The 27310-nt window shown below is 34.6% G+C and overlaps 1 protein-coding gene across 3 annotated transcripts in view; it reads right to left on the bottom strand.

Annotated features, from left to right (window-relative positions):
• Nucleotides 1–27310, bottom strand: part of NRP1 (neuropilin 1) — a 134611-nt gene that overhangs the window by 43819 nt on the left and 63482 nt on the right. For all 3 annotated transcript variants that reach the window (XM_029283358.1, XM_029283359.1, XM_015812022.1), the window contains exons 5-6: nt 19193–19348; nt 16466–16632 (exon numbers count right to left, since the gene is read on the bottom strand). In XM_029283358.1, the coding sequence (XP_029139191.1) occupies nt 16466–16632; nt 19193–19348 (323 nt within the window). The remainder of the gene's footprint in view (nt 1–16465; nt 16633–19192; nt 19349–27310) is intronic.

Genomic DNA, 27310 nt, shown 5'->3' with positions numbered 1-27310 from the left:
ACAGATAGTCCACAACTTAGGATCAAATTTCCATTGCTAAACAAGGCATTTAAGTGAATTTTGCTCCATTTTAAATCTTTCTTGCCACAGTTGTTAAGTGAATCACTGCAGTTATTGAGTGAATCATGCAGTCATTAAGTGAATCTGGCTTCCCCAATTGATTTTGCTTATTGGAAGGTGGTTGGGAAGGTTACAAACATGATCACATGAACCTGGGATACTGCAACTATCATAGACACATGCCATTTGCCAAACACCCAAATTTCGATCACAGGATCAGGGGGATATTGCAACTGTCATAAGTTTGAAAACCAGTGATAAGCTATGTTTTCAGTGCTGTTGTAACTTTGAAAGGTCACTAAACTAATGGTTGTAATACTAGGACTACCTGTAATAGTATCGTGTTTCCTCGAAAATAAGACCGAGTCTTATATTAATTGTTGCTCCAAAAGACACATTAGGGCTTATTTTCCGGTTAGAGCTTATATTCGGGGAAATATGGTACTAAATGAGTATGTTTGGCTGATGATCTTAACTGGGGCTTATTTTGGGGATGGGACTTATATTACGAGTGTCCTGAAAAATCATGCTACAGCTTATTTTCTGGTTGGGTCTTATTTTCGGAGAAACAGGATAGACATTCTTTACTAGTTTCCTTAGCACTTTACCAGTCATTGGGAAAATATTCTTTGATTATCTCTTGGGGCAACAAGATCCCAAGTCCCTGTATTCAATATTTTTGACTTCCTTATTCCAAAAGGGATGTGGTCATAACAACTTTTTTTCAATTGGGGATTTTTTTGATTTTTAAAAAAGAGAAAATAATGAAAAATTACATAAAACTGTCATTTTCCCAGCATGATTTTGGAGAAGTTCTGAATGCTGAAAAAATGGGCTTGCAAGTAGGGTATATGTGTACTTTGCTCACCCCTACTTGATATAGATGGGTGGACAGTCATTCAGTTATTAATATAGTCCTTGTTTAGTGATCACAGTTAACACTGGCAACCATTAAATGAAATAGTTGCTAAATGAAACTACGGTTATAATCTTACTTCAGCTTTTCTATGCTTCCTTTGCTTTATAGCTTCCTTTGCTTTAAAGACCTGCATAGGTTGTAAATGTAAGAATTATTTTTTCATCATTGATATAACTGCAAAAGATGATTAAACGAGGCAGTTGCTAAACAAGTACAAACTGTGAGAGAAAATGAAGTGTCCTAAATCACCAATGGAGCTTCCAAGGTTGAGAGGACTTTTGTCTGAACTGCATGAACTCTATCAACCCAGCAATTGCAACACGTATAGTTTTTCCATCTTATATACTTGCTATATCGAAGATATTGTACACTAAATCTTTAAAGAAGTGCTATTTGGTAGAAGTAAACGCCCTCCAAGTCTCCTTCATTGAGTTGACTAAAGTCTAAAGATTATGAAATACTATTTATGACAGAAAAAAATTAAGCTACAGAAATGATAGATTATGTCCCCTGTAGAAGGTATGCTAATTTTCAATTAAAATGGGTGAGTATTTTTAAATGTTGCCATTATGGAGTGAAGACAGGTCTTTGCCATTTGTCAATGCCATGCTTACAAGTCCTGTCACCCCCCTCCCCAAATTGTGTGTGTGGGGGGAGGAAAGAGAACCTATCTTTTTGACAGGGAAAAGACAGTGCTTGTCTAGGTTGTGTCACATCTGGATGTATGGCACATTCTCCTTGTCTTATGTTAATTTTTTCTTGCATAAATCAGAAGCGACTAATTAAAAAGAGAAATATTTAATTCTGACATGTTCTTTGAACTGGCATTCCATCTGGTTCTGTTTTTGAATAATAAAATCTGCTGTAGCTATAAAACTTGGCAATCAACATTCAGATATGGAGAGACAAACAGGACTCAGTATAGCAGGTTCATACACTACACATTTTGGCTTGAGATACTTCCAAATTTCAGCATACCAAATTGTTCCAGCATGGAAAGTATAAACATTAAATGTGAAAGAAGAGAATAAGAGAAAAATGCTATTCCTATCCTGGGAGGTAAAAATATCACTGTTATACATTAGCTCTGATTCATTTTTACACGTAGGCCATGAAAAATAAAATTGGTTCAGAAATATGCAGTACATAATATATCCCATGGAACCTACATAAGCCTACATTTATGGCACTGTTTGCTTGGCCTTGCAACCAAATTGGAAATGCCCTTCAGGTATTCCATTAATTTATATCTTTATGACTTTTTAAAATCAACATATAGTTTCAAAAGAATCATAAAAGATATCCTTTTGTGGTTCACCTCTTGTTTGGCAACATCTTAAAATCTGGAGATGAAAGCACAATCAATGCATTTCTGTGACAATATGGAACATTGTAATCCAAAGCAACCAGCTTTTTATGCAATTGAAAAGTTATTCTGCGTTAGGAACAGAAGCTGATTAACTCCTGGCACCTTTGAAAAAGATTGCTTTCTACCTACAAGGAGCATGGCTGATTGTACAATATTCTTGCTCCAAAGCCAAAAAGCTTTGCTTTGGCACCAAGAAAGCTTGCAAATGTGCACCTAAGATATTTTACAATTGCTGGGTCAACAGAGAAAGAAATATGAATGAACTCCCCTGTCTCTTCCAAGGTTCTTAGAAATCCTTTGCAAGCTATAGCTTATTCAAAAACTAACTCCTTTTAATTAACATTTTGAATACTTTTTTGTGATTTAAATTTGATTTTAAACTACCACTTAATCCTGTAGTTTCAAATGCAGAGGAATGTTTAGCCCAGCCTGGATAAAAACCTTTCTGGAATGGAGTCCAGAGACTATAGAACAGTGAAAGCCTCTTAATGAATTGCGCTGTTGAAATTGGAGCTTTCAGAAATCCTCAAAACTAAGAAACAAATGTCCCAAAGTTTCTGGATTTCTTCCATATTCTCCCCTACTTTTGCAGTATTCCTGCCAGTCATTCTTGTAGCAGACAAGCATGACTACAAGAGAGTCTGATTGCTGGCAAGAAATACTGTCTTTTCAAATTATTATCCTAATAATTTTAGTTTTGTATTCTCCACATTAAACGATGCCTTTTAATATTCAGCCAAGCAAAGGCAAGCAGACTTGAGCTCAGTATAATTACAATAAACCCTTTTCAGGAAACTTGGTTGAATGAATGAACGAGAGAAGATAACTGATCCCTTATGGCATGTTGGATTTCTTACCAGGCTTCCTACTTGGGTTTGATCTGATTGTCCCAAAAGTGCTTTTTCCAAAAGGCAACTGGACTTTCTTATTTTTCTTTCTTTCTTTGAAAACATTTTCATTTCTCATCAAAGAGGCTTCTTCAGGAGCCATAGTGTCTCAGTACTTAGATTGCATTATTACAGGCAAATTCTACCCACAGTCTGGAGTTTGATCCTGACCAGCTCAAGGTTGACTCAGCCTTTCAGCCTTCTGAAGTTGATAAAACTAGGACCCAGATTGTTGAGGGCAATATGGTGGCATTTGTAAACCACTCACAGAGTGCTGTAGAAGACTATGAAGCAGTATATAAGTCTAAGTGCTGTAAATCTAAGTGCTATTTTCAAAGAAAGTCCAGGTGCTTTGGAAAAAAGCACCTTTGGGATAACCATGACTTGGATGATTGAGAATCTCTATAGACTTGTTGAGACTTTTGTTTGTTCTGCTGATAGGGAATCCTGTTCTGAAATCATGTCTTCATGAAACACCTAACTCTCATGAACTTGCTTGCTTGGGCACATTAAGATCAGAGAGAATAGATGTTTTATTCATCCAGCTCATTCCTGCTTTATCCAGAAAAGCCAGATGTTCACTAAATTTTCAGTATGGATGTTTTTGGACCAGAATATCCTATCAAATTAAATGTGCTAAAATAAAGTCTTGCTATATAGTCTATCTAGGTGAGCGTTTTCCTGGAAAATATATGGCAGCTTTTATGGAAGCAAAGCTGTGATGAATAAATAAATGACTTTATTTTCCACACAGCTTTGCCACTGAAAATATTTCCAATATTTTGGGGAGAAAAGGCTGGTTAGTAAGTTCTTGGCAAGAGTAAATGTTTCGAAACTTTCTGTACCATTAAAGCATTTAAAATTGCTTGGTAACTTCAGAAATTCAGTTCATATACTTATCTTTGGATTATTTTATTTATAGTGTATATTTCTTCCAAAGCTCAAGTAATTCATGAGAGAATCTCCCTTCATTTTATTCTCCCAACAACCCTGTAAGGTAAATTGAGTATGAAAGTAACCAATTTAAAATTAGCCCATAAATTGCTTATCTATGAGTGAATTTGAATCTAAGTCTCCTTTGTCCTAATTCAATACTTCAATCACTCTTCATGGTTGACCAAAGACTATATGATCAAGGTTCTTTGAAGAGTCAGTTTGATTTCAGTAAAATGTTACAAGGATCTCTATCTGCACTCCAGCTGCCTAATCTTTGCATAAGGAAGCAAGTTACGAGCATACTACAAAAATAATAAAGTTGATCTAATGAGTTCAGCACAGGAGGCCATGCAAAAGAGAAACAACAAGCTACATAGGTACCAGCTGCTTGTCAGATGTTTGCTTTAAACACCCCATCTGAGTCTGGTTCCTTTTGTAAAAGACACCAGAGATGGATTTCGTTTAATCAGTGTGGGATATTTTTTTTCCTTAAAAAACAAAGCTGTAAGAAACTTTTGTTGGTCGGGCAGATGTAAAATCTAAAATGAGGAATCCCTTTTCAGGAATGTTTTAAACTGAAAGAAAACTAAACCGTTTCAGCTTCATCTAAGATGGGATTGCATCTCTCTCTCTCTCCTGATTCCTCTGATGAAAGGAAGTGAGAAGAACAACAAAAGCAAGAAAAAGCTTGCAGGGATAGTGGAATGCACAGATTCTGGAAGGGCAAGTAGTTAACTCACTCAAGCAAAGATCCTTTTGACCTCCTATCCCCCATCCCTATGAGGAAGTTGTAAAAAGGGCAAAGTTCAGTGAAGGAATAAAAGAAAGCTGGAAAACATATGGATGCAGACAGAATGACCAGGCAACAAGAAACTTAATGGGACCTGGTAGAGATAAAATGACTCACATGGCCTCTGAACCCTTCTATCTTATTTTTATCTTATATATAGACTATGCAAACTAGTCTAGGCAAAATATATAAGAGCAGGGCTTTTTTTCTCATAGAATGCACAGAACGGAGTTCCGGCACCTTTTTTGGATGGAACCTTGTAGGGTAGGCAAGGCGGGTTGTATGACGTGTGTGAGTTCCGGAACCTTTTTTTTTTTTTTTTTATATACAAAAAAAGCACTGTATAAGAGTACTTCAATTTTGCCAAGTAACAGATGCTCTACTATCAATTTTTAATCCTTGCGGTCTCTCTGACCTACTTCTGCTCCAATATATTCATTATTACTTTATGGCTTGCTTAGTATGGGTTATGATCCTCTTTATTCAAAAAATAATTTTTGTTACTAGAATACTCATCATCAACAGTTTATCCTGTCAGGTTTGCTTATATCCATCGCTTAGGGCTACAACTTTTTGTTTCTGTTCAGGCTTCAAAAACAGAATGACAAATGTCTTCATTATTGTACATGGAAGCTGGGAAATGCAGCAATTTCTTCATTTTTTAAAAATAAGGAAAGCCAACATGTTTTTTTTAAAAAAAGCCTGTGACCCTTCACAGTTTTGTAGGATTAGTTAGCTGGATTCCAACTTCTTTCAGCCAGCTCTGCTCTTTGTTATGAATATTGGAAATTGCACTCTAGCAAAATTCACAGGAGCTACATAGCTTTGTGATAGCTTAGGAGTAGATTTGCTGCTTATGGCTTGTGTACTAAAAACATGAATAAACGATTTGCCAAAGTCATGGTAATATATCTTTTGATGGATAAATACACTTATCACTGTATCAATTTGTGACATAACTGTTTAAGCATTAGAAGAACAGAAGTCCCACTTTATTTGAATGAAATACAATATTCTATGCACTACAATATAATTAAAGTCATAATTTTATCTTGGGATAATATGTTAGCACTAACACTGCTTGCATAACAAATTCTGAGCATAAAACATACACAAAAGAGATTCTCTTTGGCTTAGCAATATGAAAATTGCATTTGTATGCTTATTTACACAGAAACAAATTCCCTTGAGCTTAATTTGAGTTTTTATTTGGACCCAAAACAGAGAGGTACTGAAATGAATATTGAAGCATTCATTGGACATTTATGTGGCTCTTTAAAGAAGCTTCAACTTTTCCTGGCTTCACACAGGTCCCATGGAGACCCTGGAAGAGATACAGGTATTAATCAGTCCTGGAGAAGTGTGATGAACAGCAGCTGTGAAGTGCTACATATCTACCTGGTGAAGCCATAATAAGCTGGTGACACCATTGTCTGCTATCAATTCACTGTCCTTTAATTAAATACTAATATCAGAACAAAACCTATAATGTGCTTCTATATTCAGGTGTGTGTACCTATCTCTGTTTATAACACTGCTTCAAGAAATTCATTCATTAAAGTTAATGAGATTTTGTGAACAGCACCTCTTCTGTTTTATGTAGCAGCCTAAACTAAACTGTTACTACCAGGGCTTTTTTTGTCACAGAACGCCCAGAACGGAGTTCCGGCACCTTTTTTGGATGGAACCTTGTAGGGTAGGCAAGGCAGGTTGTATGACGTGTGTGAGTTCCGGCACCTTTTTTTTTTTTTTTTTTTTTTTTTAGAAAAAAAGCATTGGTTACAACAAATGGCAGAATGTACTTTACTCACTTCTGAATTGATTTTTTTAGTATTGTAGATGCTCCCAAATGGACTTTACTTCCTTTTCCACTCAATTTCTGAAACAGCACCCTATTCTTTTAATATTTATCATATTGCAATTGAGGGAAAAATGAACATTGTTATACACTGATGTGGAAAGGATTTTTCTAGCAGGATTTCCAAGAAAAACCCAAGATTTTCTAAAAATAATTGCTGTTTGTCATATGGCATCCCACCTTAACATCTGAACAAATGTTTGTTTGCATAGTAGGCAGAAATTCTCTCTCTCTCTCTCTCTCTCTCTCTCTCTCTCTCTCTCTCTCTCTCTCTCTCTCTCTGTCACACACACACACACACACAGACATTTTCACATATAAGTTGGCTGGTGAATGACATATAATTTTTTACAGCAAGTTTATATTTCTTTTCAGACAGTTGTTTAGATTGGCATTTATAGGAGAGCTTATCTAAACATCTTGTACATGTGCCTGAGGGATAGGCAATGAAAATTTGAAGTGAATGTTTGTTTTTCTTTCTCTTTCTCTCTCTTTTTGCTTTTAGGAACATATATCCAATATCATCTACAACAACCACTGGCAATAAGGTGCAGCTAAGGTAAAGCCATTTTCTAGGATTTCTTTCTTCTGAATTTTTGTCTAAGTACAAAAATTCACAGTCAATTTATTTAATCTCCCTACATTTGATAAACACAAGTGTTCTATTCCAGAGGTCTCCAACCTTGGCAACATTAAGACTTGTGGACTTCAACTGCCAGAATTCCTCAGCTAGCTTGGCTGGCTGAGGAATTCTGGGAATTGAAGTCCACAAGTCTTAAAGTTGCCAAGGTTGGAGACCCCTGTTCTATTCAGCCTATGTCATTTCATATTTTATTATCACTCCTGAAAATTATAACAATAGGCATTCTGTTTTACTGTGAGGAAAGCACAATATGGGTGAACTCTTTGTTTCTGCAGAACAATTCCCCCCATCCCTGAACAACAAAACGGGTTAAATAATACTTCTCCAGGGTTTTTAGGTAGGGGCATCTACTACATCAGATCATCTCTCAGGTCCTCTGAGAATTTTATGGAGTTCCATGAAAAATTGAGGCGCAACATTCATTCAAATGCAGTAGTGACAGTCACACTTTTGTAAGTTTATCAGAAAAGAAGGGGCTCATCAATTTGCATTCAGTAGCTTCTCCCCAAGGCATTTGTATCCATAACTCATTCCTTTGCCTCTTGATCATAGGTTCTTGAATATTTTTAATATACTAACAATCAGTATAATTCAGCCAACTCATGTGCAGCTTGTCAAGCTTTGTAACTCATTAGATTTTATTTTTAAGACTTCTTTTAATGGAAAACTCAAAAATGCTAGTCTCTAATTTCATAATTCCTGTAAAATAATAACACCAGGTGGTCACAAGCCAGCACTTTGTTTGAAAGAGTTCCCATGTGTTTGGGGAAAAAAAGCAAAGACAAAGTGGTAGGGAGAAATTTCATCAGTTTGCTTTCTCAATAATTACAGCAATAATTGCAAATCACCCAGAGTTGCTGAAAGTCAGGCGGCATATAAATTTTATATTGTTATTGCCAATAAGTGTTTTGGGACTGTGCAACACTCTTGCCAGTTGGCAGCACTCTTGCCAGTTGAGAACATATGTGATGTTCTCAAAAGTCAGAGACTTGTAGCAGTTAATTACCATATTTTACATCACCTGTTCCTTCCATTTGCCTGTCCGATAAAATTTGCCTGCAAAATATGCTGTTTAGAATATTTCCCCAAACAATAGAACATATATTAGGGAAGACACATATCCTGCTCATTTTACAAGATTGTGTGCCAAAATTATTGAATGCATTGTTTTTAAAGCAAATAATTTGTTTACGTGTTTTGTCCAAAAATCTTTATATTCCTGTTTCCTGTTCCTAAATTTGCATTAAATTATAGCTATACAGCTGAAGCCTATGAAAATCATTGGCTGAGTTTATATATTGTACTAAACTATGGTTTTGTTTAACTATGTTTATGGAATAAAATGCAATTGGATGGATTTGGAATACACTTTAGTTTACAAATTAGGGTGGCTGATTTCACATGACGAATTAAGCACATTACAGTTTTATGTAATATGCTGAGGCATTGATAGTAACAGAATGCAAATAACCTCTTTAGTGACTTGAGTGACTCAATTGTAATTGTCTCTGTCTGAGAGGGTTTTCTAAATGTTTATTCATACTAGTTTACTTTTAATGAAAGAATGGATGTTAATATTACGCTCATGAAAACTTTTCTATCCCCTATATCAGAAAGGCAAAGTATGTTTTTATTATTTTACTATTATCCAAGGTATAATAATAATACAGCCTATGTATCATTGTTCTGAATGTTATTGATGGGAGTGACCTTGTAGTTATGGATTTTATGACTTTAAAAATGTTTTTATCTTATTTTCTTTTATAGAAATTGTTCTGATGTTTCATATTGGCTGACAAGTGGTTGCATAAATAAATACAGGTAGTCCTTGATTTACAACCACAATTGAGCCAAACATTTCTGTTGTTAAATGAGACATTTGTTATGTGAATTTTGCCCCATTTTTGTGACCCTTTTTGCTGCAGTTGTTAATGGAATCACTGCAATTGTAAAGTTAATAACACTTGTTAAGTGAATTTGGCTTCCCCATTACTTTGCTTGTCAGAAGGTCGCAAATGGTGATTACATGACCCCAGGACACTGCAACTGTCATAAATATGAGTCAGTTGCCAAGTGTATGAATTTTGTTCACTTGACTATGGGGATGCTTGAATGATTGTAAGTATGAAAAACAGTCATAAGTCACTTTTTTCAGTGCTGCTGTAACTTTGAATGATCGCTAAATAAGTGATAGTAAGTTGAGCTACCTGTAGCTATCAATAAATAGCACTGGACTACTTCTCTCATAATAAGCTCATTTCTGTAGCTGGGAAAGCTTAAGGGTTTGGGTTACTGGTTTGTTGATCATATTCTTCCCTAACCTATTTAACCAGTTCCCCACTGGCTAACTCATTTGACTACATGTAGATGGAAAGTGAATAAATAATTTTGCAATACTGCACCTCTTCCAGACTGATCATGAGATTTTAGTTATTATTTCTTTCAAATCATATAAAGTTTTATTTTCAGTTTTATTCCAAATGTATTCCTTGCCTCCCCAGATAGCTCCTTCATGATGGAGTCACTTGTTCTAATGTTGGGGCCAACATATGTAGATAAACATTTCTGTGATGGTAACAGCTTTTATTTGGACTTAAGAGTTCCAAGTTCCTGTTCTGTTACTAGCATGTCTGCATTTATTTACTTTCAACAGCCTACGTGTACCAAATATACAACTTACATATACTGAACATTTCTATTCATAAGATGCTCAATCTGCATTTTATTAGATTCAGTGGCTACATCTTTTTAGAAGTGTTTTTAGGGTGTTATTGTGATCTATTGTTGAGTCAAGCATTAATATGTCAGGATTTCCATGACATATGTACCTTTTAATATCACACATCCATTTTAAGATACTATGATGATAATGACTGTAGATGTTTTCATTCAAACAATAATCTAGTAAACTTGACTATTGCTGTTTTCCTTATCTAGCTTCAATTGCTAGTAATCGGAATGTGACATAGGACAGTAGAATAAAATAGGCTTTAGACAAATGTGTCCTATTCTGTAATGTAAGAATGTGACAATGGTCTCCGATGAGTTAAGTTTGTAGTATTAAAACAAACCTGTAATGAGTTAATTTTTTTCTATGTTGCCACCTCAGAATTTATCATATATGTTCACCAGTATTTCCATGTGTTTCTCTTGCTTAAGTTCTCTCTTGAGTTTCTTTTTAAGAGCAATGGGAACCTTTCTTGATGCAAGGAAAAGTACTTATACATCTGGTTCCAGCTTTATTTGACACTGGTCTGGTACACAGGTGTAAACACATCTGCAAAAGATTCTTTTCCTTTTTCCTTTGTTAGTTCAGCATCTTTTGGGCTGAGTATTCCTTTTAAAAAGTTCATTAGTTTCTAGCAAAATGCTGATATATAAAATTCCAGAGGATGCCTTTTTATTTTAGTGATATTTCAAAACCTATGTATATGCATGTATATATATTTATATCTATACCTACCTCCAAACGTGTTGGTCGTAATGGTTGGAATTATTAATAGTAAAGTTAGTCTGTTTCCCTTTTTTCTCTCCTCCCATCCATCCATCCATCCATCCATCCATCCATCCACCTTTTAAACAATGAATATGATCACTATTTCACTACTGTAACTCTGAATATTTATGCATTTCTATGCACTTCATTCAGTGTTTATTACCACTACTACTACTTCAGCATTGCAGAAAATCAGTCTTTGCTTTTGATTAAATAAATAGTTATTTTATCTTATTTTAAATTGTGGATTGTTTTTATTGAACTTTCTGTAACCTGCCCAGGAAAAATACTACTTGAAGAGTGGGTTATAAGCAAACAACTTTATAATTAGACTGAAATCTTCAAGTATGCATCAATATGACTTAGTAATCCATATATACAGAATAAAAGGGAGATTTAGAACAGCAACTATTTTGATTTCATATAAAAATCTGACTATAGGAGTACCTCTTCTACACTATGTGTTTAATTCATTATAATAATTCACATAGTAAGTAATGTATTCTCTTACTATCTGTGTACCTTGAAATTCCTCTACATGTACATATGCACACTTACACAAGCTGTTAATTTTCATTTTTTTTTATAATTTTCTCCCAGATTATATTCCTTTTTAAGGAAATGTGGATAAGCAAAGGTCATGGCTAGGAATTGCTAAAAAAGCAGTAACAAGGCAATTTAAAATTTAAGAAATAGAAGGTGCTAAATATGTTTACAAACATACAGGTTTTGCTTGAAGACTTCTAAATTATTGAGGTTATTTAATACAAGGTTTCTGAAATATAACTACTGATTCTAAATGTACAGACTAAATGTGTTTTAAAAATTAATTACTGCTGCCAGAGAAAAAAATGCCAGCATTTTAAAAGGAATATATTAAAAATATAATAATAAGATCCTTGCATGTTATGGATTTGATTAACATTTTACTCCTTCGGGATTCTAATTGTACAATAACAGGAGTTCCTTAGATTTTAAATACCACAGACAGGAATAGATTTCACTAAAAACAGATGTGGAAACCTTATGTTGGCCTTCTTACATCTTTTAAGAACTAGTGTTGTTGGTCATTGGTATATTAACATGTTTGTTATTTGGATTAACTACACTGTTTTCCTCATGAAACTATATGTTAATAAAGGGTAGTTAGATTTGTACTTCAGCTACAGCTCCTTGCTTTTAATTAAATGTAAAGGTAACTTGAAAAAAAGAATATACTACTCCAATTTGAAAAGGCCCTGAAACATAGATAGAACACACGTAGATGTACAGACTCAGTTTCGGTAAACTTACAATAAACATTTTGAATTTTATCTCTAATGAGAATGGTTCTTGATTATTCCTCCTAATATTTCAATCTAAGAACCATAATTCCATGATTCTTTGATGTTATTTAAACCTTTTGTTTTATTTTTTAAAATATGTTGGGTTTTGCTTCCATTTTTCCGATATTTTACCACTCTCAGTTACTCACGGTGGTATTTATCTATGCATTTATTGGCTATCTTGTGCTTATTTATGTGTTTGAAACCCATTAAATCATGAATGACTGATTTGGTACTAAGTAGCAGCAGCATCTAAAGGCCAAGGCTATCTAAGTCCACTGACCACGCAAAAGGGTTGAATACACTGACTTAGCACACTTAGCACAAAACTTTACTAAACAATGAGGCCACACAAACAGCCCCTCCCACTTCCAATTCTTGGCGTAGCTTCTTTAAACATCACTTTTTTTTCTTTTTACAATACTGTAGTCCCTTAATTTGAGGTAGAATCACAGTGATTAAACACAGCTGAGTGTTAACTAGCCAGATGCCCTTCCTGAGGCCTATGTGGTGTTTGCAGCAGATATTTTTTTTCTTCATGTCCTGAAAGAGAAATATCTGCTGCTACCTAGGACTGAATTCTCAACTTTCCAACTGGGAGGTGAGCGTCTTCACCACCAGGCCACCAGGCCACTCGTCCCTTAATTATCACTACTGATATGTTATTGCTTGCCTTTAAGCCCCCCCAACATACATTTCTTCTTAAACACCCGCAAGTGAAACCTTCCATTTAAAAGATGGGGTTCAGGTATCAAGGAGGCTTGTGCCTTGCATTCTGCATCCCAATCCCAGGCCCATAACCATTGTCCATCCACAATCAAACATTTCTACCATCTTCTGATTACCTCTGGCCAACCAGGATAAGAAATAATGAACAGTAACAGGTAAGCTATGAAATACCCATGCCCCCCTTCCATCCCCCATCTGGAGGGAGAGCAACTATTAGTAAACCCAGCATCCCTAATTCAATAAAATCTTCCCCATTGCCCCATCTGAAGCCTCTTCATAAGTTTATGAGGAAAAATGGACAACGCACCAAGATTTAAAACAATAATAACAATCAAAGTGATCAATAGTCAGTGGTATTTTTTGAATATTTTTTTTCTTCTGAATGAAAGGATGATAATACAAATGCAAATCTGTGGTGATAATTGGCAATAAGTAATTTGTTTTATTTTTCTTTACAGACAAAATTTGTTGAATTTTCCTGTTACTTATTCATTAGGAGTCAGAATTAACTGATTTTGGTTTGCCACACCAAAGTGGGAATATGTTTACTTCTTGCCATTAACTGTTTTTTAACTGCTCAGGCTGTGCTGAGGTCTCAAAAGCTGGACACCTGAGAGTCCCATTGTGGACTAAAAGTTTAAGAATGAAAGATTTCTTCTGTCTTTCTTCCAGATGCTGATAACTACTCAAAAAAGTTTGTAAGCTTTCTTGCAGACAGCTAATCTCAAAGGAAACATTGGATATGAATGTTCTTATTGATGACTAATGATGCATTATTCCTATATGTCACTTAGGTATTTCCTATGGAAAACAATAAAAACACAAATATTGCCCCATTTGTTTGAACTACTGGAAGTTTTCAACACTACATTAGTATTCTAACAAATGTGAAAGTTAAAGAGGAAAGTGAAAGTTCTAATTAAACAGTGCAAAAGAAAAATATTCTGTTAATTAAGCCTCTGAATTCTACCAAACTCTTAAAAACATTCAGTGCTCTAGCAATATTACTTTGATTCAGCTCTACCGCTATTCAAGCAAATAGTTTTTTATTGCCATAAATGATTAAAAGAAAGTTTGCATTTTCAGTTGCACATAAAATTGGAAGGAAAGGGCTACAGGTTGTTTGGGTAAGTCTTTCACTCCTCACTCACATGCACCTCACAACCTTTTTCCTGGCCTCCCAGTGCTCAGACACATAAATATGCTTATCCCACGCCTTATTTTCCCTGCTTTCTTTATTCACATGCACCCAATGCTCTTTTTTCTTGCCTATGCTCAAACACACGTGTGCTTTTTGTCCTCATTATCTGGTCTACTTGAGCTTGAACCACATCACTGCACTCCCCTCCTGCAACTTATATATGTTCTAGTCTGGGTCTTCCAGAGCCTCATCAACACACCTGTGGCATCTCCATCTGTATTTATTTATTTGGAAAATTTATATTACCGCCTGCTCAAGGTGGCTTACAAGAGGTAAAAACACAATATAAAAGAAATAAAAATAATAAAAAATAAAAACAATGAAATAACTCCCATCCTGGTAACATTTAATCCTGCTCTGGGTTTCCCAGCCCTGCTGGTAGAACCATGTCTTCAGGGCCTTCTGAAAGAGTGTCAGAGTGGGGGCCAGTCTACTTTCGGAGGGTTGATGTGCTGGAGGACGGAGCCACCATGGAGAAGACCCTGAAGGTTTTGCCAGCAGGCCTGGGGAACTCGGAGCAGGATGGAGCCCGTTAAATGTCACCGGGGTGGGAGTTATTTCATTATTTTTATTTTTTATTATTTTTTCTGGGTCCCGCCAGATGTACCTCCTTTGGGGATGGGATCTGCAACATTCTTTGCCTCTTCCACTCTAGTGGGTCGGATGGATGTGACTGCAAGAGATGGTCCCTTAGATAACCTGGTCCCAAGCCATGAAGGGCTTTAAAGGTGACAACCAGCACCTTGAATTGCACCCAGAAGCAAATTGGCAACCAATGCAGATCCCGCAGGAAGGTAACACATGTGCACACCAAGGTCTGCACATAACCATGCAGGCTGCTGCATTTTGCATCAACTGGAGCTTCCAGATGCTTTTCATGGGCAGCTCCATGTAAAGCTGTTTTTACTTGGGATTCTTTCTCACTTAAAGAACCACATGTCTGGAATTACAATAACAACCAGGACTGATTGGATTGCAGTCACTAAGTGATATGGCCCCACAATGTCAGTTTCTTTATGATACATTGTGGGTTGCCATTTCCAGATGAAAGCTTTGTGTTACTTTGCTTCAGAACCCCCTTAGCTTTCTTTTACAGATCTTGCATTACAGGAGACTGAGAGAAATCTTCAATGGTGGGCACTCAAGGAGAAAAATTCCATGGTTCCGTCCAAAACGTTTCTAGATGGCTTTAACAAGCACTTTGGGACTTTTCACAGACTGCAAAGTCTGATAGTTTGCCAAGACTACCAAAGCTCTTCTTGGCTGGACACTTTCTGTGAACTGTGGGGCAATCCTGTAGTACATGTTGAAGCTCTTTAATTTAGAATGTTTGGGTGCATGCCCCATTTTTTCCATGATGCACAATGAATCATATAATATTACTAAAGTTGCTCAGCTTGGAAAATGTTTTTGAAAGGTCTGGCAGAAAAAGCAGAAAGAAGCTTTCTCTCACAGCAGTGACCCACACTAACTCAAGGCAAAGTGCATAGTTTCATTAAGAAAAAATGCTTTGTCTTTTTGCCTTGACAAAGCTAACCATATCTCTTTCAGAGCGCAAACATTTTTGCCAAACTGAATGTAGGTTACTTTACACCAGTTTATTAACTACTTCTTCACTTTATTTTTCACCTCTGGTGAACAGGGTCTAGTCTTCCATTTCATGCTTCATTTTTAAATTTACAAAAGCAGTTTGCTCTTTGGCTCCACTTCTGAGTCATGGACACAAGTCTAATATTCTAGTATATACAATTTCAACTTTGGTCTAATTTTGTGAAAAGCATAGGTCACAAGTAAAATGTTCAGTTGTGTATCCATATATTAAGCAACTCTTGAGTATCATTCATCAGCAAGCTAGCCAGGCTGTTTCATCAGACCATTTCACTTTAAGTGCCTGTTAAGCTAATATTGACTTTTCCCATTAAAACAAAATCTGATATTTGTGCCTAGAAGACTGAAAAAAACGCAGGAAGGAAAAGAATGGATCTTCTTGACCTTTTCTTTATTTTCCCTCTATACCTTTGAGAGTTAGCATATTTGTGATATAAACTAATAGGGATGGCAAAGAGTGAAGACATTCAGGAACAGAATCTATATTTTCTAAATACTTTTTCCTATATTGTTTTTAAAAAGTAAAAATAAAAAAATATCATTCTGGAAAATTTATTTATCATTTTAATTAGTCTGTTTGCTATCCTTGAAAATCTGCCAACAAATTTGTATACGTTTTATAAACATGGTTTGATTTTTCTTACCTGTATCCATTCTCTAGTAGAATCAATTTCAGGCGTCCATCCATTCTCAGGATAATTTAAACGGGACCTTTCAGATGACCACTGGGGGTTATATTGGGAAGAGGCAGTAATCTGGTCAGAATGAATTTCACCAGATTCCATGCCAAGTGGTTCCATGCATTGGAAATCTGAGCAAAAAACAAGCACTAATATTCTTATTTTATACAGGAATACTTATGTATTGTTATGTTACTTTACAAATAAGAAACTTCTGCACTTTAAAGATAGTTCTGATTTCAGCTTTTAAAATTATGCTAGACAATCCATGACCTGGGTCATCATTTCAGAGACATTTCCTTAAATAAATAGAGAAACAGAATGACTATAGGAGGGCAACGAAAAGTGGAAGCAGGAGTAACTTTCAACGTCCTGCTGGCTTCCCCATTGACTTTCCTTGTGGGAAGCTGGCAGGGAGCACTGGAAATGACAATCATATGACCATGGCTAATTGTGGCGATGGTATAGCCATGTGACAATGCTGAAGTAGCTACAACTTTGCCAAATGGGTCTGGATTTTGGATGCATTCTGTAAGTTAGCCTATTTAAGGCACACCAATTCACCTTGCATAATTTTCTGTATTTGGTGTATTAATTTTGATTAGAGTTTTTTGTATTACGACTTATCTATTTGCTCTTCATTCCAGTTCTTTTAATAAGCATTAAATTCATACAAAGAAAACATTTGTGTAGCAATAAATGGTAAATAACATAAGAAAGGACAAATGAAGTGATGAGTGTAATTAATCTTGACTGCAATTTAAATCATGTGTGAAATTTTATTAGAAAAGATCAAATAGGATCTGGTTGATCAGCATGTTTCACTTCGAAAGAAATCTTTTATAAAGCCGAAGAGAAAAATTACAACTGATTGTACCAGGAATTTATGTAGATAAGGATTGTTACTTTGAAAATGGAAAATGTGTTTTAGATATTGTCTACTGCATTTGTATTGCGCAATTAAGAACTCCTGGAACTTAAAGTGGAATCTCCTATAAAGCTGCTTCATATCAAGAGCCCTCAAGCTTATTAACTGAAGAATTATCTCCATAAAACAGAGAATAAGCATTTATTTTGTTAACATTATTTTGCTTAAAAAACAAATCAAGCCAAAACTCTGGGGTGAGGTGCAGATAACCTGACATTAAATTTCAACCCTTAGCTACAATATTCTCCTTTATATTAGAGTAGTAATTTCTAGTCTTGCTAGAGAAGGATCCTGGTTGTGCTCTTTTTTTCCTGGATATTGATAGTTATTTCTAGATTTAGTTCTTTTTCCCTCACCCTCTCTTTTTTCCTGATTCTTTCTACCTTTTTCTTTGATCTTTACCTCTATCTTGAAATTACTTATAGCTAAGTCCTTCTACACGCAGAATGAAAACTGTCAGAAATGTTGTTTCCCTATGAATCTCAGCTTTTTGTTATTATTTTAATATTATTCATGGCATCGTGTTTTTTAATTGCATTGTCTTCAGCTGGGCTATGGATGGAATGATATTTCGATAGTTTGTACATTCTGAAGACATTTAATTTTAATTGTTATTAAATAAGAGACTAACACCTGTACACTAATTCTATCTACTTCTGTATAACTACCTACCTTCTATCATCACATTTAACAAAGTTTTTGAATGGTCATATTTGTTTCAGTAATCAGATTTAAGGTGAAAAGTGTTCTGTGTTTGCATAAATAATACATGTTCTTATTTTTATTGATGAAAACTAAAAAATAGCTTTGTGAGAAATCTGTATATCACAAAAACTCTTGTGTTTGATTGTTTGCAACCTTCATTGGATAAAATAGTGCATCCTAGTGCTGCAGTTGTTGGATCAACGTACGTCCAACTTACAGAATATATATAAAATATGGGACCTATGATTCCCCTAGAATTGAAATTTAGCAAAGTTGTGACTATTCAGTGCTGCTGCACTGTCACGATTATCTGCAGTCCCGTGACTGGTACTTCCAACACTCCCTGCTAGCTTTCTACAAAGGAAAGTCAAAGAAAGTTAACAGGAAGTTGGAAGTTACTCCCACTCCCATTGTTTTTTTTTGGGGGGGGGTTGCCCATTCGTGGTCATTCTGTTTCTCTGTTTAGGTAGGAAATATCTCTGAAATGATGACCCAATGGATCATGAGCAGTCTAGATTTAGTTAATGGTTAAAAATTAATTAAGCGGTGGCGCACATTGCTCTCATTAGAATGCTCAAGCCTCTAACTTAATGCCTAATATATCCTCATATTTCTATATTCATATTCATAATCTATCAATGAAAAAATAAATGAGCTAATCTTGCAAGCCAATCTCAATGATATTCCTCCTCAGTGTTTTGCAGCAATGAGATGCCAAATACAGGTTACAATGTACTTGAAGAATAGACCCTATACATCAATAATTATAATTTATGAAGTCTTGGACAATTTATATCTAGGCTGGATTACATTGTTTAAATTTAATGTTCTCAGTTTCAACAAGGGCATGGGAATTCTATAACTTAATGACTTTTTACAGGAACAAATAGGAGCGGATATGTCTCTTGACACTTAAAATCAGAGAGGTTGTTCTAAAAACATGTGCATACAAAAGGACATAGGTCTTGTTTATCTATGTGTTTCATACAGCACTCAGTAGGAGAGAAGATATGACAGAATATTTTATGCACCACTCTGAAGGATGATTAAACACGGACCTTCTGGAACATTGTTGTGGACCACAGTGTAGTTTGCAGAGAAGCCTTCTTTTGCTATTGCACTGTCGGTATAGAAAACCATGGAGAGAATGCCAGTTGATGACAGTACACGACCAGGTGTGTTTTGTCCACAATATCGCCCAATGTGAGGACCAACTGAGAGGAAGATAGTAATACATATATAAAAATAAGAAAAGGGTTGAACAAATCTTTCCAACTATAAATGGTTAAATCTTTCTAACAACACAAGTTTGTATTAGTAGAAGTCCCTCAAGAGATTATAGGAAGAGAGACCTATAAGACAGGAAGTAAAAAGTATTCTCTAGTGGTTATATCTTATTAATCAGGAAACAATCTATTGTTCAGCTCTGTAAGAAAAGTATTGCTCTCACAATATTCCAGTTACATATACTTAAAAATATGTATTTAGATAACTTTAACAAAATTTGATTTTCACATTCTGGATTACATACTTTTCTGAATTTTGTGATGTATTCATAGAGAACTAAGAAGAAATACATTAAAATGATATTTTGATATAAAATACAAAAAGCATAATCATGGAAATAAATATTATTTTGTTTTTAAATTAAAAATTATACATTTATGACAAATATGACAAAATGGAGTTATGAATGAACACGGGGTAAAAGACATTACAAACAAAATTAGACTAATCCATCTAACCATAATTCAATTAATAATGCAAGATATTGGAATAAACAACATATTTCCAGATGATGTATTTTAATATGATGTCATAAGTTGTGAGACATGATTATAAATATGAAGAAACATTTTTCAGGACAAACACAAGAACAAACAAATGATTTAGCTTTCACAAGCAGTTCTAGGAGATAAAACACACTCTAAATAAAAAGCTAACAAGAAGGAAAGTTAAATTGAAATAAAACAAATAATATCTTATCTTTTAGAATTAAACAAAGGAATACAGAAAAAATAAAAAACAAGAATTTCTTAATTTTTTAAAGAGAATTTTCACAGTGTAGATTAAAATAGTTTTTAATTGATTATTCTTACAAACTCATTAATAAAAGAAAAAAAATTAAATACATAATCTGATTCCAGATAAAACAAATAAAAGGAAATAATTCAGTGATAAAATACATATGTGGTAATGCAAGTAGTCAGCTATCAGACCAATGCACCTCTCTTATGGGGTACCCTTATTTGTTTGATGTATCGGGTTTTTTCCCCAGTTGGTTTAATATAAACTTAGCAGTTCCGCTTAGAATAGATACATTAAAGTCCAGGAGGAAATAAGAAAATCCGTGATTCAAATTCCAATTGGTGTTTTTTCCAATAGGGATAAGTATCTATGCCTTACTAAGGGGGAGGGGCACATAATTGACAGTTGAACAAAACGTGAGCAATATTTTCGATGGCTGGGGTACTGCATATGCATTCCTCTCCATGATATGCCAAGTGGTGGAAGAACATGGAGTACAACAACTCAAATCTTGCTTCAGAATAGGCCCTCCTTAAAAATCACAATGAATATATTAAAATTTTTGTATTTAGGTGATATCAAACATACACAGTTACATCAGGTTTTTCTAGTTGACTTAATTTGCTTTGGATTCAATTGGATTATAGTATTTATCATTTACTTTTCATGGTGATTTTGTCTGGATCTAAGATGGAATAAGTAGAAACCCAACTGATTATTATGAAGAATTTAATGATACAGATAACCTGGTTTAGTGACCGTCCATTTAGCAAAGTTATGATTGACCTTCTCAGAGCTACTTACAATGTGGTTCTGGAGTTCTGACTGCCATTTCCACCCCATGGTACATGATCATATATTGGGTGCTTAGCAACTGGTTCAAATTTATGGACATTTGCAGTATCCCATCATCACCACATGTTTCATCATTTAATGCCATTTTCTTGCATTTTAATGCTCATTGATCGCCACATTTGCTTAGCTTTGGTGATTGCTTAATGACTGCAACATTAAATAATATTGATAACTTTTATTGTTTTCAATCTATTTATCCATAAATTTGTGCATCTGTGTTACATTCTGAAACCAGTTTATAATGCTCATGGATATCTGTAAGATATGGTTAAAAAAAGAAAAAGAAAGATGGTAGCAATGATGACGTCATTGAAGCTCTGCCTGTTTTTATACCTCTTCTGTGGATTTTGCATTGGCTTCCTACTAGCCTCCAAGTGTAATTTAAATACTACCATTAATCTATCAAATACTTTATGGTTTGGGATCTGATTACCTGTAGGACAGCCATCCTTACTATGCCATCATTGCTAGGAGAAGATCCGTTGTTCCCATTTTGGGGAGGTAAATAAAGCCAAAGTCTAAAAGTGCCATTAGTCCTTTGGAATAATTTCCTTTTCCAATATTTGTTTGTATCCAAACTTCTCTGCCTTCCAAAAAAAACCTGAAGATGGATTTTTTTCTGAGGCTTTGCAGGCTTGATATCTTACTTTTGGTTTAGGTTTTAAGTTTTTTTATATCTGTTGTATTTTATATCTAGGTAACTAACAAGAGTGCAAATAAATAAATGTGTGTCACACATGCAGTGCCTATACAAAACAGGTGGAACTTTGATCATATCATCATGGGCACCATCTTCTATTTTGACTATACCTTGTGGTTGCCCCTGCAAATACTGTTAGATTACATTATTTATATATATTATAATTCCCTGGAATTCTGGGAGTTGAAATCTACACATCTTAAACTTGTCAAGTTGAAAAACACTGCTCTAGCCCTATCAATGTTTTGTAGCTTCAAGCTTTCCTCTTTTGCTCATGTTGTGTGCCACCAAAGAAATAATTCACATTCAGTATGAAATATTTCCATTCCATTATGATAATAGTCTTAGAGGTATTCACTGAAGATATATGCCAGTGAACTAGCCTCTGGAAGCTAAGAACAACAAATCTTTTGCTAGTTAAAACCTATAACAGGATTGGCTAAAGCTCCTAAGCCTAAGAGCCTCTTACCACAATTTCCATATGGCTGGGAGCCAAACACTACACAGATTCCGTTCCTTCCCCGTCATCATTTCTCCACTCTCAAGAATTAAATCAATATACTTGTTTCTTCTCGCTCAACAGCTTTACCCATAAAGCCTTATTTCCCTTCACAACTTCCCTTCAAACTCTCCAGTAACCTTTCCAAAATAATCCTTTATGTTTCCTCCTTCTTGTGACCCACCATCTGCTTTCATTTTTTTTTCTCGTTAGGTCTCCTTCACTGGGTGAAACCCTTACAAATATTCACAAATTTTACCATATGCAACCTACTGCTTTCTATTCTAATGGCAATGGTTTGGGCCATGATTTAGCACAGTTTATTCTCCGTGTAGTAAGTAAAACAACAAAAACAAAACATGCCTCTATTAACAATGCCAGGTCCCATTCCTATTTCTATACATCAGGAGTGTCAAACTGGCGGCTTGCGGGCCGGATGCGTCATGTGCAGGCCACATCCACCCTGGCTCTGCAAAGGCCAAAAATGTTGCAAAACATCATGATATGTCATGTGATGCGATCGAGTTTGACACCCGTGCTATACAACATTGTTTTATTTGTAACAATTCATCTACCATGACTAAATATAATATTATGTTAAAAAGCTTATACACCTTTTAAATATGAAAAAATGTCTGGGTTGATTTTTTTTAATGCTAATTCAATACGAATGTTTTTAACATTTTACAGTTAGCTAAGTTGCACTAATTTTGAACAAACCGTCCAGTACCATAAGCCACCTTTTTTTTTACTGTTTTCAAATATATTTACCCAACTCAAAGTAGCAATTCCAAATCACAGTCAGCATGCTACTTACAATGAGTGAATACAATACTGACCATTTATTATTAAACTGGAATCAGGGATGCTAGTTTTATGCCTTTGACTCCTGAACACTACATGGACAAATCTCTGCAATTTTCTTGACAACAGTTTTGGAAATGATTTGCCATTGTCTTTTTCCTACGGCAGAGTGGGAATGACTAGCCCAAAGTAAACCAGCTAGCTTTATGCGTAGGCAGTATCAGAACTCACAAGCCTTTAATCACTACATAAAAAGGGCTTGCTGTGTAATAGCTATGAATAAAAAAAGAATTGGCAAAAATGCAAAATATTATAAAATCTTAAGAAAAAGCAGAGAAAGAGACTTGGTTGAAGAGAAAAATTTTGGCTGATATGTGGCACTTGTTTTATTTTTGCAAGCTGAATAGCACTTAGCACTTAGACTTATATAACGCTTCATAGTGCTTTACAGTTCTCTCTACAGACTCAGCATATTGCCCCACAAAATCTGAGTCTTCGTTTTACCAACCTCAGAAGGATGGAAGGCTGAGTTAATCTTGAGCCCCTCAGAATTGAGTGAGTTGAATTAGCCTGCAATACTGCATTCTAACCACTGTGTCACCACGGCTCTGAATAATTTGCTAACCCTGGGCTATTTTAACAGGAGAATTTTTTTTCACTCTGATTCATTTTTCTCTTAATTCTATATGTGAGTCATTCATGTGCATTTATGTGCATATCAACAATATATAGGTTTTTTTGTGCTTTAACGTACGTGGGACTAGCCAGTATCCAGCCTTCTCTTCTCGTTGTATTTCTGCCTTCTGTTCAATGAACCAATATCTGCATTTAGCACTTTTTCACTAAATCTTTTGATCGCTGTAGTCACTGAGTTTAATTAGGGGGAAAAAGGAGTCCCGCTAAATTGTACTGCAGTATTTATTCTGATTACTTGATGGACACGTCCATGTTTTATTGGCAGTATGAGTGATTTGCCACTGCCTTCTTTTATAGTTTCTAGGCTATAGATCTGATATTCTCTGCAAGAAAGTTTTCTTTAAGTAGTAAAACCAAACTTATTGAAGCTAATTCAAAGTAAATCATGCCTTTATAATTTAATTATAATACATACTAGGGAAATTGAATTTTAATTCATTTGAATATGTTTGTCAGTTTTCACAGTTCAGTTTGTTTTGTCTATAACTATGTACATTCAGCCGATGAAAATCTTGTAGAATATCATATTAAGAGGTAAGAGATTTTATTACGCAACATATAAGTCTATTGTACTGAGATAATGTAATATTGATTTGACTTGAGCAGGATGAAAACAGGTTTTTTTTAATCTTTCTACATAAATACAGAGCATGCTTGAAAACATCTCTCTTTTTATTTTCAATTTCAGACTCCCAACCCTTGCAAGTGACAATAAATTACTTAATGCAGTGTAAAAGGTGACCAAACTCAGATGATTCACTGCAGGGACAATGTCTTGACCAATAATTTATGAGATTATATCACTACTTGCTTAGCTAGTATGTGTCAGTCTTTTCTGAAAGCTGCTATTAATCCTTCTTTGCCTTGTAATTTGTGAGCCAAAGGTCAAATAGATTTCAGCAGAGCACATTTACTCTTAACTGTTTAAACTGAAATTATAGATTAGCTGGGACCCATTTAAATTACTGCTAAAATTACTACACTTTAAGACACACAGAACTTGGTCTCATTTTTAAAGCATCAATTCTAGAGCTAGAGTTGTGTAATTGGGAAATTCTAAATTTTACTTTAGAGACTAGAAAAGTGAAAATTGCCCTTTTTACATTACTTTGTCTCTTGGTATAAGAAATTAAAACCATAGAAAAAATGATTTCACTGCAGGAAAATAGTCAACTTTAAATACTAGGTGTCTGCCATTAAGGAGCAGGAAATAAACAAAAGACATGGAGTTTGCTCATTGTGGTTGTATGTCATAACAATTGTAAAACTGGTCAGTCACATGACTTACCTGATTTTTCAATCTATGTTATGGCAGTTGTTAAACAAACAAGGCAGTTGTTAAGCAAATGCCATTGTTGTTATATGCCCAAAACAGGAATAATGATAGTAAAACCATAGTAAAACATAGTCTCATGACTGTGAGATGCTGCAAATGGCCATAAATGTGTCCATGTTGTCAAGCAGTGAAATTTGATCACGTGACTGCTAGTTTGGCCTCACCACCAGAACTTTGAATCCGAGTTGTAAGTCTTTTGGGGGGTTGGTCATAACTTTAAATGATTGCTAAGTGACCAGTTGTAAATCGATGAATACCTATATAACTGCACTCCTGTGAGCTCTGAAGCACTTTTTAGAGACAGACTCCAAAATGCTGCACAAACTTATAAATCACATGTCTGGTGTTCTCAAAGCTAAGCAATTGAATGATACTTTGTAGATTTCGCACAGGCATAATCCAATTGCTGGAATAAGATGAAGCCGCTGTTATGTGTTCTATTAAAATAAATGGAAATGTGACAAATCTAATAGGCGTAGGTTGTTCAATGTATCTCTCGCTCATCCATTATGTTGTTTCCTTCTCTGGAATGAAAAAAACCAAATCACTTTTATGGAATACTATCCTTCTGTCCTTTCACCTATAGAACTTGTATCTCTAAGATTTCTGATTAAATAGTAGGATGGCCGATATCCAGAAAATATTTTATAAAATGAATTTATTGGCAATGGCATGTTAAAAGCAGATTATATACTAACAAAGAAGATGTAGATGGAAGTTGACCTCAGAAATGTCATTTTCGAGGTTACATATCACTTTGTGGCATTGACTTGAGCTACTTGCAAGAAATGTTATTAATGAATTGATTTAGACATGCTGTTCAGTAATAAAAGCAAGGAAATCTGTTATGAAATAGCAAAGCCTATCCTTGACAGATGGAAGCCTATCCTATAAAAACTCACACCACAAAAAACAGAAAAACATATAAATGTTCGATTTTCCAGGATGAGCTTCTCCTGAGCTTTTCTTTGAACATTCTGAAATTCAACATTAATCTTCTACAGCCATAAAAGAGAATACACTCTCTTTGATAAAATACTTTGGCAAAGAGACCATAATCTATGAAAGCAAAACATTGTCCAATGTAATATTTATTGTTAATAAGGCAGTGAATGCTATAAAAAGAATTCAAAAGAATTGCTTTGGAATTTGAGCAGAGTTCTGTTAATCATTAAAGTAGCTCTGTCTGAAAAAAAGATACAGCTAATTAAAGTTAATGTAACTCTTAAAGCAGCAGTGTCTTTTTAATCATCTCATGGACAATTGAAAAATAATAGGCTGTTTTAATGAATAGCAAACTGGTATTGTACTCAAGCTTGTAAAAGATCTGAATCACTTTCTTCAAATTATTTCTGAACTAGGCACAATCTAGTTGTTAATATACTATTTATGTCCAGTAGATTTATTATCATCAGTTAATGGGAAAAATTAATGTGGAATATTAAATAATGGTTCATATTAAAAAGTGATATTTATATGCTTAAGCATGCTAAATAATGCACATTTCAAAACTATTATTATCCTTGAAAGATATAATGGATATAGCTACAGAAGTATATATTTAAAATGTTTGCAGCTTAAATAAAGGACATTTTTAATTCAAAGATAGATTAGGAAAACTATAATACTTGAGCATAATAGTTTCAGCTCTATCATTCTCTTGAACCAGAAAATTGCTACCTTAGGGGAAATAACCTTGACACTAATCTCTTGGAAATATTTCAAATAATTTTTCTAACTAGTCTTTTTTCCACACATCAATTGCAGTAAAGATTACTGCAGGTATTCACACCATAAACCTTTTTTCAACAGATAGAAGCTAATTATTATATTTAAGGCATAGTTACATATGTTATAAAGCTGTTACAATGGACAACTTAAATACTATATAAATGTTTTATTAAAAGTTTGAAAAAAGAAGATAACAACAAAAACTAACAAAGGAAAAGAAGAAAGACAAAGACAAAGAAGATGTAACAAAAGATGAAAAGAAATATAGCTTCCAATTTTCTTAGTAGCAAATACAAGCATAAGCATGATTATAAAATTATCTCTTACTCAATAGTTTCAAAAAAGTTCTCTTATTTCTATTATCTATTTTTTTCTTAATCATCAAAACCAGAACTTATCATTTCATTTTTTTCTATTTCATGCAAGAAGTATAGCTTTTTCTGTTAGCAATAAATGTAGATGTCTTTTCACTAATCAGTGAAGTTTAGCCATGTCTGCAAATGGTGTCATCCTTACCTACCATTCCT

Source organism: Protobothrops mucrosquamatus, unplaced genomic scaffold (assembly GCF_001527695.2).
Source record: "Protobothrops mucrosquamatus isolate PMUCROS unplaced genomic scaffold, P.Mucros_1.0 scaffold61, whole genome shotgun sequence".
Taxonomy (NCBI): Eukaryota; Metazoa; Chordata; class Lepidosauria; order Squamata; family Viperidae; genus Protobothrops; species Protobothrops mucrosquamatus.
Note: the sequence above shows the minus strand (reverse complement) of the source record. Positions and strands in the feature narration are given on the sequence as shown.